This window comes from Pecten maximus, chromosome 2 (assembly GCF_902652985.1).
Source record: "Pecten maximus chromosome 2, xPecMax1.1, whole genome shotgun sequence".
NCBI classification, from domain to species: Eukaryota; Metazoa; Mollusca; class Bivalvia; order Pectinida; family Pectinidae; genus Pecten; species Pecten maximus.
Genome location: NC_047016.1, coordinates 40,503,982 through 40,522,118, shown reverse-complemented (window position 1 = coordinate 40,522,118; position 18,137 = coordinate 40,503,982). Strand labels below are relative to the sequence as shown.

The 18,137-nt window shown below is 33.9% G+C and overlaps 2 protein-coding genes across 2 annotated transcripts in view; one reads left to right on the top strand and one right to left on the bottom strand.

The window, feature by feature from the left end:
* LOC117322072 (E3 ubiquitin-protein ligase LRSAM1-like) overlaps positions 1-5,954 on the top strand; it is a 30,942-nt gene extending 24,988 nt beyond the window's left edge. Inside the window, exon 24 of the mRNA XM_033876812.1 lies at positions 292-5,954. Coding sequence (XP_033732703.1) covers positions 292-420 — 129 coding nt within the window. The 3' untranslated portion in view covers positions 421-5,954. The remainder of the gene's footprint in view (positions 1-291) is intronic.
* An 846-nt stretch (positions 5,955-6,800) lies between these two features.
* The window catches only part of LOC117322073 (roquin-2-like), a 29,444-nt gene continuing 18,107 nt past the window's right edge, over positions 6,801-18,137 (bottom strand). The window contains 10 exon segments of the mRNA XM_033876813.1: positions 6,801-10,226; positions 11,292-11,459; positions 12,174-12,359; positions 12,674-12,800; positions 13,249-13,382; positions 14,042-14,180; positions 14,527-14,627; positions 15,063-15,181; positions 15,704-16,096; positions 16,098-16,614. Of these exon segments, the coding sequence (XP_033732704.1) occupies positions 11,319-11,459; positions 12,174-12,359; positions 12,674-12,800; positions 13,249-13,382; positions 14,042-14,180; positions 14,527-14,627; positions 15,063-15,181; positions 15,704-16,096; positions 16,098-16,614 (1,857 nt within the window). The 3' untranslated portion in view covers positions 6,801-10,226; positions 11,292-11,318.

Below are 18,137 nucleotides of genomic sequence, written 5' to 3'. Positions count from 1 at the left end.
GATGAAATTAATTTGACTTCTTCAACAATTTGAAATGATATAGTCACGCATGTAGAAGTAAATAATCAGCATCTCTAGATATTTTAAATTACTACATGCAGAAAACATAAATGCAAGTAACTAATTTGTTTTCCCTTTTCAATTCAAACAAAACATTTTCGTGCGTAAGAAGCTATAATTCGTATTTTTTACATAAATACGTACTGATACATCTGCACTTATATTCGACGAACAAAAATTAAAAACAAAACCCGAAAGGAATATGAGATGATTTAACATTGTCTTTTTCAGACGGATGTGATATTCCTGAATTGCGGCCATGTATGTACATGTTTAGAATGTTCCGTGAAGGTAAAGGAATGCCCATTGTGTCGGGAGCCAATCGTCCAGCGAGTGAAGCTCATGATTCAAACTACGTGACAGGGAGCCTTGATATTGTGTTCAATCTAGTTACGCAGATTTTGGAACAATGTTTTTTTTAATTTTCTTTTATGTTACATGATAACTTACTCTGTAACAGAAATGGAACAAATAAAACAGTTCATGTTAATCTAGTAAGGTGGAAATGTAGGTAAATTTGTGTCGAATTTGAGGATGAGATATATGAAAAGCCAGGGATCATGCCAGTCTTAGATCTGAGACTAAATTTCAGTTGTCTTTAAAAGAATTTGTTTTCTTTTTAAATCAGCCAAGGTATTATTTTGGGAGGGGGGAGGCGGGGGGGGGGGGGGGGGGGGGGGGTTCTTATTTGCTGTAAAATATGATAATCAATATTTATAAATAAGAAACATCGCATATTCATAATTGTTTATCATCAGTCAAATTCAAAATGTTTAGGCAGCCACTTTGAAATAAATATCACAATTAAAGGTATATGCTGCATTCATTTGAATACATTTCTTTTTTAGAAGAGTTCCATGCAGAGAAAATTGTACGTTAATCAAGATTGATTCTATTATTAAATCAAGAAGATGCATCTGGAACCTTGAAAAGATTTTATCAACTTACTCCCATCCATTTACATGTATTCTAAATAAAATTGTGCTAAGTATTTATATGCTTATTGTATGTGTTTTGAAAGGCACAAATCTCGGTTATCCAGTAATAGGAGATAATTGTTGATTGGAAACTCGTATGATAATGAGAGCATCTGCTTAATATCATAAACAAATTTTTGATATTTTAATCTGTTCCAATATTTGAATATGAAAGCTAATTTGTTGTGATATTTTATTATAACCAAATGAATACATGCTGTATGTATATTATTATTATTATTTTTTTTTTGACATTAAAAGTCTGTATCTTTACATCATTTCATTTTGTCATGTTTTATTAATAAATAAATATGATTCATCTATTAACAATGAATGTGCTATCAACTGTTACAAAATTGTGTTGTAACAGCTTGTTTCATACAACCTATATTTATATGTTATCTGTTATGCTCAATATATCTGTAAACAAAGTGTCCAAATACTCAAGATATATCACAAATAGTTGTCATGGATTGAAGATATCGAAGATATAGTAAAACAAAATCAAAGCTTGTATGTCATATACTTGTGTATTGATTGACAAGATATACTGAATATGTTTCTGAATCAGTTCCTTTTATGATATATGAAAGATACGGTTTGTTGGTACATATACGTACTGATTTGGTTTTAAAAAAGTCAAACGAATAGTACTAAGAGTGAGCGCTTCCTTCAATATATCAAAAAAACTTATACAAGACTGAAGTGGAAGAAGATTTTAGCTGAAATATAACATTCAGTTGGACAAAATGGAAAGAAATCTGTTCTATATTGATTGACTGCACAGATTTTAGTGGTGGGGCAGATACGACTACAGGAAAGAAATTTTGATAATTATGTGAGAGCTGCAACAGTCGACTTTGACATGTGTGTGTGTGCAATAATGATATCGTGGGACCTGAACTGAAAAACCCAGGAGGAGTGTGTAGCATGCTGTATCAGCAGGAGGAGTTCGTAGCATGCTGTATCAGCAACGACAGTGTTGGAAGGAGAATCTATATGTGATACAAGGAGTATTATCCATGTTGTAATGTAAATTTGTATGTAGTGTAGATGATTAAAGTCAAGTACCGGTTCTAGTTTAGGTAGCTTGCACTACATACAAGAGAGGTTGTGGTAACATCCAGCCGTTCTATGATAACGTGTATACATGTATATTGATGAACTAAATTTTCCACATGCCCCATCAGAAAATGACAACTTTTTATATAATGTATCTGGAGATCATTGTTGATACACATTGAATTTTTCCCTGTGAATTATAGTGAATTTCTCAACACAATTTCTGTCATTCTTGCAAATGAGGACATTCTTTTTAAGTGCTTGACAATAATACCGAGCTCAAAATTATTTACATGGATTGTACGTTTTAAGTATTGTGTACATATAACTATTTGTAGTTTGGTATAGCTTTAATTCTTTTTTACATACCTGGATGTTGATCAAACATGATCTTAATACATTTTGATAGTCTCTCAAATGTATTTTGCTCTGCCAAACAGTACCGACAGTGTATGTGTCATTTTTATAATGACTCTTTGTATACACAGTCTATCAAATGCATGCTAGAACCACATTACATGTTCCTATGACCCAAAATGAAATTTTTAACCACACGATCTGACCCCCATATCATGTGTAATTAACTTGGGTTTGGACCCTTGTGTCTAATATTTTATTCTGAGTCGTAGCAACTTGTCAAGCCCCTGTGGCTAGAATGAAAAACATTTTGATGATGTTAATCATTGATATAAAAACATAATTATTTGGAATTCAAACACATATTTATATTTCAATGATTTATTTAAATGTACTTTTTTATTTGATAATAAACACGAAAATACTTTTTTTGGTTTATTACTATTTTCTAGTTACTTCTCCATTGACAGTTCAATTTGATAATTTCCCATTTATTGTTATAAAGAACTATAGGTATAATTGTAGCTATACAAGACAATATCACAAAGTGTCACATTTCCTGTCAAATGCTTTTGCCAAATGTATATTTTCCCTTCAATTTCTGAAAATAATTTATTAAATATTATAATTTTATTATATTTGGTTTATTGATAAAATCTATCTTAACTTAATAAAAAAAGGTAATAACTTGCAAGAAATATTTGGTTTTAAATTTATCTCAGATCTTGTGTATAATAATATATATATGTAAGTTGTGACTTATGAATTAAGGCATTCAAATGATCAACATAGCAATCCTATTTGTATTTCCACTGCCCAAGCTATACACAGATTGTGTATTTGAAAATACATGTACACCAAACTTATCAATACTCAGATCATGATATAATTATCTTATACAGAAAAATACACGATTCTTTTTAAAACTAGCATCAAAATTCTGTAAAATATTTGATCTACGATAGGTTTAGGGATTTCAGTTCCTGTGTAATTTTTTCAAACATGTCTGGTTATATATAGTATTGTTACAGTGGTAGTCACATTTTTTTATTTAAAAGTTGGAATACTTATTTAATGTGGTATAAATTACATATATAAAATAACCTTGTAATCAAATTGATGTTGTTTTTTCCAGCTTCGACATAAAATATTTTTTCAGTATGTATGTTTAAGCTCAGGTTCTCGCCTCCTCTGCCAATACATTCAATGTATTATAGTTATTAATCAGATATTCAGTGTATTGACAGACGAGGCGAGTACCTGTGATTTCAGTTTTATCGTGTTAACCATGTTAAGTCCCTTTCATTATAGAGTCTCATTTTGTTTGGTAATCAGGATAAACGTGTATATATATAAAGTTTGGGTGTGAACTTATATTATTTGTAAGTTTTGTGTACCTGCCCAATACCTCAAGCATATATTGATTTGGTTACTTTCTGGATTTTTCTAATTAACATTGTTTATAATTAATCTTTTATACATTTACACGTCTCTTGATTTGTCACAGTAATTGTCTGTTAATGAATTGTCGGTTTGTTTCTTCTGTTCTGGACAAGATTGTAATTTTTCTGTGATAAATAGTGGACACGATCATCCAAACAACTTACGAAAATAAGGAATGACAACTAACCATGTATAATACAAAAATAATAACTGGAGTTGATATGTGATGATGACGAAGATCACTCAACATTTTGATGTCGTATATGTTAATAAAAACCCCTATAAATATCTCCATAGATTCATACTCGAAACAAATGCTATAGAATGTTGCCCAAATCGCCACATATCCTACAGGATGTCCCCCAGAATAACCACACAGATCCTGTAGGATGTCCCCCGGATTAACCACAGATCTGGTAGAATTCTCAGATTAACTATCCAGAACCACTAAAGCATGTTCTCACAAACAATAAAGTAGCCACCATAATTGAATTTCCCAGCTACCAAGATTGTAGATTTTATACTTCTACATATCCTGATGTTGTCAGTGGTTACTCATTTATAGTGTCATGTAATTAATCAAATTTGTTGTAAATTGCTCCAAGGTATTTTTTACCTAATCCAATATTTCATCTTTTTTGTTTCTGAATCAACATGTTGTTGCCTAATTTAAAAAGGTTTATTTTGTTATCTTGAATCATTGAAATAAAGTTAGATTTTATCTATCATTTAGAAATTCAGTTAGTTGTTTATTGGTTTCAGTCTAGAAATTTGAAGTTTTATTAGATTTTTGTTACTTTAGATCATGTAAAGCAAACATAAGCGATATCTTATCAATTACTCCTTGTCATTAGCATGTGCTGCAGTAAATTCTAATAAACATATATTCTTAAGTTTAATACATGTACTTGTACAGGCTTTGCATTGTTGCAAGTTATTATAATGCTAATGTAGAATCTTTTAAACCAAAAAGTTTTGATGATTTAATTGTAACATTTAATTGTTTGTAGATTCAGTGATAATGTTGATAAATGTCTTTATGATGTCTGTGTACTATACTTGACCTGATTAGTGCCCGTCTCAGAACGACCACCTCACATCCATTCTTTGTTGTTATACAGGCCATTAGGGGCAATAGTAAATAACCATATAGATTTTTAATTGATTCCGAAAATATCTACATGCTACTTTGTAATACACTAAACAACTGCTGTTTGTTGACCTACAAGCATCAGATGGTTGACTGTACAAGCCATCTGAATATTTCTTCTGTAGTCCGTCCTTCTGGCAATAGTGAGTTGCTTTGGCTTCTTGGTTGTTGCATATTTGATTTGATGTTAATTTCAAAACCACGGTGACCATGTTTAACTTTGCAGGTAATTCTAACACTACATCATAGAAAGTACTGCAATGGTCCTTTTTAACTTTCATAAGTTTCTTCCCTTTCAATGGTTTATTGTTATTATGAAGTATTGAAAATCATCTCCAGAGCAAATGCAAATAAATGGCTGTTATGTGGCCATGTAGAAATTGAGTTGACAGTATATACTTAAATATTAGTCCAAACTGCAGATAGGGGAGCAGAAGAGGAAAGACCAAAGATTATTTAAGAAACAATGGTGGATGCCACGATTTATTGGGATTTATTGATAAGTGATGATAGCCGACACAACTTCAACATCGAGAAGCCCTTATTTAGTTCCAGTAAATATGAATAAGCATGTGTGCAATTTCTAGCCACTTATAAATATAAATCAATGAAACTAATAATCATGTGTCGGTATATAGTTTGATAAGGTTGCTCTTCTTAATTGCTTTGTCCAGATCATTACAGTACAGTGGTCAGTCTGCTATCTCGATTGATACTTACTCTCTATTTACTGCTTGCTGACTTTCATTCTAAAGTATTCAATCACTCAGGGCGCTAATTATGTCTATTATGGTACTAAGACTTTTGCTATACTATACACAACTATACATAAATATTATTGATATTCATATTTGAATGCGACTTAATTAATAATTTCTACCAGAAATAAACTTTCCTTCATTGAACAACTGTTTTGTCTTGGATGCATATCTGCTGCCTCAGACAGAAATACAATTCACAGAAGCATTCCACACAAGCTGTGATAGTAGAGGCAATGACTAGTCCATATATACACTAACATTAGGGTTGTCTCCTCGACAAAAAAACCCCAATATATTTGTTCAATTTTTCAAGCAAACCTCTTCTGTTTCAATACATAACATTTACAATATAGTATTTCTTGACATAACCTTTGATCTGCTAAACTCAATTAACTGTTGTTCATGTCACCTAGATGAGATTCATAAGTAAACCATTTGACCTGATGACCTCAACATTTGGTCACTCAGTAACTATTCCTCTTGTAGTATAAAATATTCCTCACAAAAAATTGTACATGTAATTATTCAATAAACCATACCACCTTGACCTTTCCCCTATGGTCATGCAGATACGCATTTTCACAATATAGTATTTCTGGGCACAACCTTTGATCTTCTGAACTCAATTAACTGTTGTTCACGTCACTTAGATGAGATTCATTTATACTCATAGGTAAACCATTTGACCTGATGACCTCAACCTTTGGTCACTCAGTAACTATTCCTCTTGTAGTATAAAATATTCCTCACAAAAAATTGTACATGTAATTATTCAATAAACCATACGTCCTTGACTTTTCCCCTATGGTCATGCAAATCCTCATTTTAATTCATGATTTAAACGTTTTTATTAGTGAGCCCCCAAGATGGAAAGTAGAGTATGACTGCTGGGCATGCTGACTTTGTTATTAGGCACTTAATTTGATTTTAAGAAACTTGCCGAACCCTCAGCAAATCATTGAAAGATCATAGAAAAGTAACAAAAAAAGGTCAAGGAAAACGTTTTTATTTAAATGGAGCACTTATAATTATGAAAGGAAACCTTATTAGGAACAGTGTTTCTACATAGTGAAACACTGATTACATGAAAAACATGCCCTTCATGGCACCATCCTCCAAACCTCTGCATGGCTGGCACAAGTGTTCAATTTAGTTTTCTTTTCCAAATTAAATGGATAAAAAAATCCTTACAATTTGTTATTCAGTTTTTTGAGAACCAACATCGAGATATAGTTTACTTAAATTTTAAAGTACAATATTAAAATTTCACTTAATATGATTGCCACTTCAAGAAAGTTTGAATAGCCATATTAGATGTTTTTAAAAACCATCCACATTCAAAAAGCCAAGTTTCCATTAGGAAAAACAGTGATAAGATACACAGCATTACTTAACTAACATATCCAAGTCTGATGCAGACATTTGCGTACATATAATAGGTATATCAAATTCTAGCTCAACTAATGATTAATAATATTAATTATACACTAAATCAGTTCAAGTAACATACTTTGTGATCTCCAAATACATGTACAACAGTAACTCTTAATCATCCTTATAAAAGCAAGAATTTAAAGTTTAAAAAAAAAATTTTTAAGTTCAAATAATTGTTCAAATAAAATCTGTCTTTCTCGATACATGACTTTTTGCTTCCGATCAATAACTTCATTTCTGATTCATACAAAGATGACAAGTTTTGTAATACATTTTCAGTTTTGAGAAAAACAGATTTCATGGAATAGAAAATGTTGATCCAGTCCGAGAGAACTACACAGGTTTCTGCTTGATCTAATACATATTTACTTGATTAAAAAAAATACGATTCCACACAAATATTTCAGAAAAAAAAAAAAGTTTCCACATGTCTACAATGTCACAATTCAACAAGACCTGGTTTTGTATCCATTTAATATTGGCAAAAGCTCGCTCACAAATTGCTGTGTCAATACTTTGGTATTGATCTTTTTTATAGATGACTTTCACAATTTCAACAATATGTTTACTTTCCATGAATTAACAGCATATATGCATCAGCTTGGATCAATATTTCAGGTACCTGAAAAAGTACTCCAGATGAAATTACTGTACCAAGCCATGTGGGCAAACTAAAATACATGTACACTGTTCTTGACAGGTAACCATAGCCTTGTGCAAATTTTATACTGTATGCCAATTGACTGAACACAAAAGCAGACCTTGTTTACAATTGAAAATGGACATATTAAGTTAATTCATTCAATAATTCCGAGCTCTCAAGTGATTCACTTTATACTCAAGCCCTCTTAATATACATGGACTATAACTCCACTGTCGTCTATACGTTCCAACATTATGTTATACAAGGCTAAGTAGGTCTAACTTCCTTCTATAATGTACATGTTATACATGTATTATCAAATAATCGCCAATCAAGTTGGCCCAATCTATGTATGGTACTAGTCGGCACTTGTTTTGATATCTTAGATGGATTTTCAATGCTATTCATGCACCACCCAAGTAAACTAAGCAATCATTAAAACCTCATTGCAGATTCTATAACTTCCCTTTATTTATCTTACTTGGGATTTGTCTTAAATCTAGTAACCTGACTCCAAACATTTGCTATTTTGTTGGTCATTAGGAGACTATTCAGCCAATCCAGTCTCAGATATACTGTGATCTGATTGATAACATACATTTTGGGAAACTTAATAAACCTTTCCAATCACTTAGCAATTTAAAGGAAAACTAAATAGTATACTTTTTGTTGAAACACAAAAAGTAAATCTACACACACCTAATAACAAAGCTTTATATATTGAAAAATATTGAAAAGCAGGATTTCTGGAAATAAATGCATGTAAATCTTCCTGTATAGGTTGGCGATACAGAAATTTGAAAATATGCCACAGACTTCCTTAAAATAGATTAAAGAAAATAGGCTTGTTTGTTTATGTGTATAAACCACTTCAGAATCATCTCTTTTTAACGTAACATTCCAGGCATAAATCCTGAGGACCCTGCAGATGTTTTAAAATCTTAATCCAGACTCGTCAGACTACTAGGTTTGTCTTCATTTCACAAGCAAAAAAAGGTCGAAGTGTTAGGAGTTAGATAAATGCAAATCGCCCAGATCTTCTTTTGCTACAAATCTAGCTACTCACTCCTACATAGGTCTCTGGTAATGCCAAATCTACATTGGATCTGCTATTCAGTCAATGGTAGTCAAAATTAAGTATAAAGCAATGTGCAGTGTTATATCATGCAAATGATACCAAAAAAACACAATATAAAGCAGTGTGCGACAATTATATAATTAATTCACCAACCTGTTCACACAGCAACAAAACAAAACTTTCCACATATATAATAAAGCAGGGTATGTATTCATAGCTCAGTTGATAAAAAATTATCAAAAAGTTGTATCACACAATATCTATTGAGAGAATTCCTTCAAACAATGATTGACGTCCAACCGTGTCATCACATAAACCTCTATCATTAATTTGATGATTTTCTTCATGATTATCCTAAATATCATACACAGAACTTTATTCCACTTTTAATTATACAGAACAAACAACGCATATGAACTACAACACTGCTGCTCCTCAATATTGATAGAGATATTGCTATTGTTACCCCGGACTCTAAAAGTAACTTTTCATGTAAAACTGGGCCTAAAATTATGCAAGAACGGTCCAGTGATGCAAGGGGGACTACTCATCACATTTTCTTTCCTTTGCAGCAAAAGACAGACTAGAACTCGTCTATCTATGGAATCTCTGTCCAAGATGATATCTACTAATTTATAAAATTAGTTTGCTCATCATTGTGTAAATTTAATTTACACATGACCAATTAGAGTTCACCAAGATTTAGGTCAAGAACTTTTGCCATATGACAAGTGACATCAAATCCATTAAAAATATCAGGAAAAACTCAAACAACTCAAAAGCATATAGCACAGCCATAAAAACTACAAAATATATTTTTCCTTGTGATGTTCACCACAAGCCGTTTTCATTGGCAAAAACAAATCCTGAAAAAATACATAATGAAAAGCAATGTACAAAAATTTATATTTTCTTTTTAACTAAATGAAAAAAAAACAGCCTGTGTATCATTCAACCACCCATTGCAACGTAGATATGATAACAGTCAATCAGAAAGATGCCGACACTTGAGAATGTTCAGCAAATCTTTGTATCTTTGCTGAAAAACTTACTCCATTTCAAAGCCATTAACTGTTATCAATATCTCACGGTTTGAACGGTGTTAGAATCAATTTCTATATAACTAACATGGGCATACCAATACACACTAATTAATTCCACGAAGTGTTAGTGCTCACACATCTTTAGGATACACATGTAAGCATTTCCTAGATTCCAACTGAAGATCGATGTTCACACAACAAACTGCAACAGCTACAACCTGTAATGAAAACAATAGACGTCTAGACAGATGGATGGACAGACTGTTACAGAACACAAAGGACATAGACGGATGGAGAGACTTACAGAACACAATGGACATCAAGATGGACGGACAGACTGTTACAGAACACAATGGACATCAAGACGGATGGACAGACTGTTAAAGAACACAATGGACATCAAGACGGAGGGACAGACTGTTACAGAACACAATGGACATCAAGACGGATGGACAGACTGTTACAGAACACAATGGACATCAAGAAAGATGGATCATAATGGACAGACACAGTATTATAGAAAACCTACATGTGGACACTAAAAATGCTACTCGTACATGTACAATACAGTCCCAGATGCCTTGTATAACTTACTAGGTTTAATAGATCACCTGAAAATTTCAGTAGTCATGGCTAAAAATTTATTATTTATAGATTTTCGCTATGTTATGTATAACCCCATTTTGGGATCTGCCTCTCAATAACCATGCATGTACTTTTATCTAAATAACATCTAATTTCCTGATTAAAAAGTTAAAAATATTCCTTTTAAAAATTACATTCTATCATCTATTTATCGTTTTAGAATTATCAAATCCATTTATCCACATGAGGCGATTTGAAGATTTATTTCTATTTTCCATTATCTTTATCCACATTTTTAGAGGGGTTTTGAAGATTTCTATTTTCCATTATCTTAAATCTCTATTTTCCATTATCTTTATACAACATGAAGTTTCCAACCAATACAGTATAGTCATTTAATTCAACTAGTCTAATATTTAACAGTTTTCTCAGTCAGAGCTAGCTTGCAAGTATTATTTGTGGTTTTCTCAGTCAGAAATAGCTTGCGAATATTAAAATTTATACAACACCACCTTGAAAACATTCTGTTGTAAGCAACTGAAGACTTCTATACCTGTGTGCATGTTAAACATCATTCACATTAAAATATTCCATTCTTTTTTTTCTCTCTCTGACTATTATTTAATGATGAAATTAAAACCATCGTGAATATCATCACCTATACAGTAAGATTACTGAACTAAAGAAGGGTTATTTACCATTTTCCCATAGGAACCAGAAGTGTCTCAGGTCTGCAGGTTGGCACTACCTGGACTTTCACCAAGAACGTCCTTGAGAAACTGTTCCTCCTGTGGAGTGAGTGTTCCAATGTGTTGGTCCACTCCCATAGGTACTTGTTTTAGCAGTTCTCGTAGTTCGTCCACCTTCTGTGTGACAACAAAAAACAGATATTTCCACTGCAATGCTTCAATGAATACAAGTAGGAAAAACAATAAGTCATGTTAGCATGCCTAGATCTGAATGGCAACTTTTGAGAGAAATTTGTCGAAGTTGTCAAATGTCCAAATTTTGACTTCAGAGGAAACCCAAAAGGTTACAGCACTTTGTCATAACCACAAAAAATCATTTAAGCTAAAGAAGACAAAAAGACAAGGAAGATAGCCTGCTACATCATGGTACAGTGTGCATGTATACATAGAGAAAACTTGTAATTGTTCATCAGAGTAAAACAGACTGAAATAACACTCTTGAAATGCTTTCTATGCAAAATTTTAAAGTCAACATTAGGACAAACATGCAACTTTTAGCTGAAAATTTTCATGCCCGTAGCTTGGTTTTTACACACAAATAAGCTGCACAAAAGTTTCAACCAAATGTAGAGGTCTAGAAACCGCTATGTACCTTTTTGTGTAAATATGGTACACGGCTAACTCACCTGTCCACGTGTGTATGCTGCCTTGAGTAGTTCAAACTCACCTGTCCACGTGTGTACGCTGCCTTGAGTAGTTCAAACTCACCTGTCCACGTGTGTACGCTGCCTTGAGTAGTTCAAACTCACCTGTCAACGTGTGTACGCTGCCTTGAGTAGTTCAAACTCACCTGTCCACGTGTGTACGCTGCCTTGAGTAGTTCAAACTCACCTGTCCACGTGTGTACGCTGCCTTGAGTAGTTCAAAGCTGCTCCAGATACCCGGAGGGTTATGAGGAGTGTCTGTCTTGACAGGGACAGCAATGGGTACTGGCGCAACCATCTCTACAGCAGGATGTATCTCAGGTTTTAGGATTGGAGTCTCCGGGACAGGCTGTGATGCAGTTTTCTCAGTTTGCTAAAGAAACAGAAAATCAACTTCAACTAATCTGAATTCAAAAGCCAGACTTAGAAAACTGTAAAGAGATCTCAGAGTGATTTTGGAGCCTACTATTTTACGACCTTTTTTCTTCTTTCCTTTCAAAATATAATATGTACTGACCAGATCATATGGCAACAAACTAATTTCTCAAGAAGAGATGTCCATTCAATCTATTGACTAGAATAGTAACATTGGACAAAGGGGAATACTTTCTGTAGGCCATCTTATTTTTCATTCAGTTTTATATCTAATATGCATAGCTACATCTACAGCAGACAGGACTATCGTACCAGTGATATCTGTAACTCTACAGCTTTCAGTTCACATGCCAAGAATTCGTTCTCTGTGTCAGCTTTCAGAGCTTGTTGTTCCAGTCGATTCAGCTCTCTCTGTACACAGTTCTCCAACTCACTAGGCCTACAACATACCAACACCATCACACAGTCAGTCAAATTTTACCTCTAAATGTTGATAAAATATAATGCAATATACATTCAATTTTATTTATAAAATCATTACAACCTGTAGTCCTCAGACAGATAAACTAGGGTCGTTTCTATCTATTATTGCCAAATTGGTTTGACCGGTTGGACGAGAGTTGTTCACTTATTGATGACCCAGTGGTTTTCAATGATGCTTTCAGATGATCTTTGACAAAGAATTTCAAAAAATGTATTTACATCCATGTAAAATTATGTTAAAATTTATGCCTGAAATGTTACAATTAAAATATTGACAAACTAGTTTCTCCATATAAATATATATGGACAGGTCCAAAGATACATTTATGAAGAAAACAGATTAATTTACATAGATGGTCAGATCAAGTTTCTACCTACAAATATCTATAGCAATGTCAACTTACCTGCGCCATCTGACAGAGCCAGATGAATTGGTAGTCTCCACCACAGGTGCTACATAGCTAGGCTGGGCCTTGGCTGTCGGCTTTGGGTGGTCTAACGGAGTCACAGCTGTCACAGGTGTCACCTTTTTCATTATCTGAGGGAGTACAAACAACATTATCTGAGGGAGTACAAACGACATTATCTGAGGGAGTACAAACGACATTATCTGAGGGAGTACAAACGACATTATCTGAGGGAGTACAAACGACATTATCTGAGGGAGTACAAACGACATTATCTGAGGGAGTACAAACGACATTATCTGAGGGAGTACCAACGACATTATCTGAGGGAGTACAAACGACATTATCTGAGGGAGTACAAACAACATTATCTGAGGGAGTACAAACAACATTATCTGAGGGAGTACAAACAACATTATCTGAGGGAGTACAAACGACATTATCTGAGGGAGTACAAACAACATTATCTGAGGGAGTACAAACAACACAGCTTTTATGAGAATGATTCAATTATTCCTGAAAGAACAAGGGAAACAATATATACCCATTCAGCATTTAGTGTATGCTCATGAAACCTAACTTTTTCTTATCTCTTTTTATGGTAATGATCAAGTTATGAACATCCTTATGTTGAAAAATACAAGTCTAGACTAACTATTTTACCTATTTTTCGTAGCAGGATAAAAAAACAACATTGAACACTATTTGAGAATTGTAAACTGATGGACAGCATGATCTTTGGTGTTGTACAACAGTATTATTACCGACCAATCGAATGTCGTCCACTTACATCATCGGCTGTGACTTGTACAGGCTCAGTGTTTTTATACTTGGTCCTTGCTGATCTTGAAATAGGTCCAAACCGAGACACCATCGGAGTGGAATCAAACGGTATAATGGCATCCTCTTCACTACGTTCCAAGGCACGGCTTTAGAAATAATAATGTAAAATGCGGATTACTATCATGACAATTCAGTAGTAGTTTACTATGTATTTTATATACTGAATATCAAATTAAAAACAATTTTCTTATTTATCCGTCATTATATCTAAAACCAAATATATCCTGTACATGTCATACCAGTGAAATACATGTATTATATCATATTACTGAACTACCAATATAAGATAACCGGTATTACTGAATTGGAATCGTATGGGTGTGGATGATAATTGAAATAAAGATAAAAATTGTATCTTGCAATTTTTTTTAAATCAAATCAAAATTAAAACTAATCGAAATTCTATAATTTTTTTCCTATTGAAGAAAATACCTTAGTGGCAGAATAAACTGGTCCATAGGTTCTATTGGGGTTGGCTCATCTGGGATATCATGCAGCCAGTTCAACATGAACTCGGTACTGTTTATCTGTTCCTGTGGTAAAAAACAACACATTTTAGTTGTCGTAAAACATAGGCATCGCACAGCAGTCTATAGCCCGAGTTTCCTCTGGCCCTGACACCATGTCTGGTGTAGGGTCCCTACACCAGGCATGGTGTCGGGGCCAGAGGAAAGTCTGGCCAAGCGGTCTAGTCATCCAACTAACGTAATGATTCTCTGTTCCATACAACTATCATATACACATGTATATCATCATCACAGGGATACACAATACTTGATTTGCCCCATCCACTGGTGACTAAGCATTAATTTTGAAGACAAGAATTTTTCTATGGGTTAAAATAGCAACAAGTGTTACACAAGTTTGTAGAAAACCAATGTTATGGGAATGAAGTTTATTGAAGCTGTAATTGTAAAATGAATTTTTTGAGTTGTAACTCCTGAAAGATATCAAAATGAGAAACTTACCTCCTTGAGAAGATCTTCCTTCTCGTTGGACTGGTTGGACGTTGCCTGGGTGTCTGTGAAATTCCACACCACATCATCTATGCCGTCGATTGACCACACAGCACATCCTGTGTCTAACGCTACAACAGCAATAAATTGAAATCAATATAAATGAGATTATTTAATACTTAACAGCAAGCCCATCATTGTCAGACCCAGTGTACAACAGGCATTACTGTGATACTAACATTCCGTTTCTTATACAACTTAATCAAGACTTCCAGCTTCTGCTTAAAACAATGCCCAATTGCTACAAGAAATTGTAAGACTTGTATTCTCTAAAATTACAACAGAATAGTTCAATAAGAGATGGAAGTACCTAGTGTTCTAGAAAATGTACAGGATTTTAAAAGAATAGAAAACATAACACCAATTTGGCAACATTCTCCAGGCCAAGGAAAGGAGTGCCTGACCTTGGTACGTAGAACGCCAAGAGAAAACAGAGATTGCAGTTCTAGGTTCTCATTAATCTACCAGGATATTTTGTCACATGACCTTGATAATCACCTTTCACACGAGGACATAAAAAGATTGTGTTTTCCTAGACTTCCGGATGGTAAGTGTTGGATATTGTTCTAGAGGGATCTTCCAACAAATCTTACCTGCTTGAGTGTCACTGGGGTTGGATATAGTCGAGGTGTTCCTAGAGGCATGTCCGATCAAGTTCTGTCGACTTGCGTAGAAGCTATCTGGATGAAGCTTGGGTGAATCCATCTCCCTGTCATGGCCGTTCTTGGTGAGGAATGTCCTGTTTCTGTTCATTAAACTGTAATGACTTGCTCTCCATCGAGAAGGATCAGACTTGCTGTGAAGCTTCCCCTTACTTGTAAGATTTGTCATGTTTTGAGCTTGTTCATGGTTATTATAAGCCTGTGAGCTGATATTTTTTTTGACAGACACAGTGGATCCAGGCATTGAATGCAGAGCTGAACTGGACACGTTAGTTTCTTCTGGGTAAAATTGAGCTCCAAAATTGCTTGTTTGACCCATATCCCATCCTGCGGAACTAGAGATACCTTGTTGATGAGATTTCAGAACTAGTAATATTGTTCTCATGGCTTACCAATTTGTATTCATCGCAGCCAGGAGTCTGACTGGCTGACTGATATGAGGATGTAACCGACTGACTGCTGTTGAAGTCTTTCTGCCAACATGAAACCTGTTTCCTGTTCACCTGTACTGCATTATGTCTGGCTGCGGAAGATTCCGTCCCCTCTCGTCCTGGTTCTGAAATGTTGCCAGTCATGCCTCTTTGTTCTGCCATCATCTGGACGACATCCTGTCTCGCACCATGAGAAGTTTGAGAATTGGCCTGAATGACACCCCGGTTTCCTTGCAACATGGTTTTATTTGGATGGATACCACCTCCATACATGTCACCTGCATCAGGCTGGGATGATGCATTATTGGAATATGTAGGGATCTCCGGATTTGTTTGAAAATCATCAAGTGGGTTGAACAGACGATTTAAAATTTCTGCTCGGCGATGACGTAGATCATTTAGAATTTTAGCCTGCAGAAAAATGAGAAAGAAAAATCACTTAAGAAATAGTAAGAAATAAAATTAATGTAATCATTTTAAATTGTTGGTAAGTTACACTTGCATTATATTTTCTTAAAGCTATTGAAAATATTAAATTCCTTTGAAATTAATAACAAAAGAATTAAAAATCCTTCATGTTATATATATATACTAGATCAATATTTTATGAAACAGAATTATTCTAGAAAACTTAAAATTTTCTTTAGTGAATTTAATTGTTTTTCTTTGGTCTAGAAGTTGTTGATATACAATGTATATCCCTTTACAATTACAGACAACATACTAAATAATATAAATATAAATGTTTAAAATCAAGTCAATTTCTTTGAACATTACTCACAACTACCATCTCTAGTCTGAAAGGATAAGATCAACACATTTTTTTGGTATTTTATTTCATAGTTAATCAAGTTATCATGAAGTTTAACACATGTTGAATACAGTCAAATTAGTAAATATAGGTCAGCTCTGACAGCACCAGATCAAATTTTGAATGGCCAACAAGCGCTTCAAGTAAGACTCTGAAAGGAAGCAAGACACCAGTCACTTCTACGATTACAGATTAAGTCATTCATGTTCAATGCTGCAAGAATGCACAAAGTACCAGTTTCCAAATGATAACGTCTTCCTTGACTTGAGTCTTGTATAAAGAGCTTGCCCCAGGCAGAATTTTGCAGAATGTTGAGTACAGATTTCGGATGTTGGAATATGAGTACATTTACTGTAATCTTTAATCAACCAATCGAAATACAAAATGTATAATGTTAAATAAATGTAAATGTAACACAGCAAATTGATTTTACTCTCATCTTTTCTGGTTAAATGGATGACTTGTCTACAGTATATATTCTAATAAACATCCCTTCTCTAATAAATATCCCTCAACGTTTTCCACTTATTCAAATTATAAAGGAACTTTATTACCATGTGGTTTAAAAGTTCCTTATATATGTACAGCTTAAATCCAACCCATCTCCTGAGGACAAGGTAACAGTAAAGTTCAAAACAAAAAACACAATCTAATCACAAAAGAAACACAGAAATGTCTTTGTTTGCAGGACTGACTCATCTATTTCAAAACTTTGATTTTTGAAAAATGTGAAGCCCCTTGGGTGTTTATTAGAATAAATCCTGTATATATTTTACACAGAACCTGTATGAGGTAGACCAATCAACCGGCCTGTTACAACCATGATTATAGTCAGGCGACAACTTAAAACATACAAGTTTGACTGTATTTACATAGTTTGTATCACAATATGACATTTGGTATCGCTGTGTTACAGATCGAGTATCACCTAGATATTTTACCTGAGTAGGGTTGTCAACTGTTCAGCCTTGCTGTCGTGTCCATATCGCATCACTGCTTGGCTTACAACCCAACCTTTTCCCTTAACCTAAAGCCTTTTACAACTCCAAGGCTACAAATCTGCAACTAACCACTAATACAAAGGGGTTCGTTCAAAAACCATTTTTGAAGATCCAGTTTATTT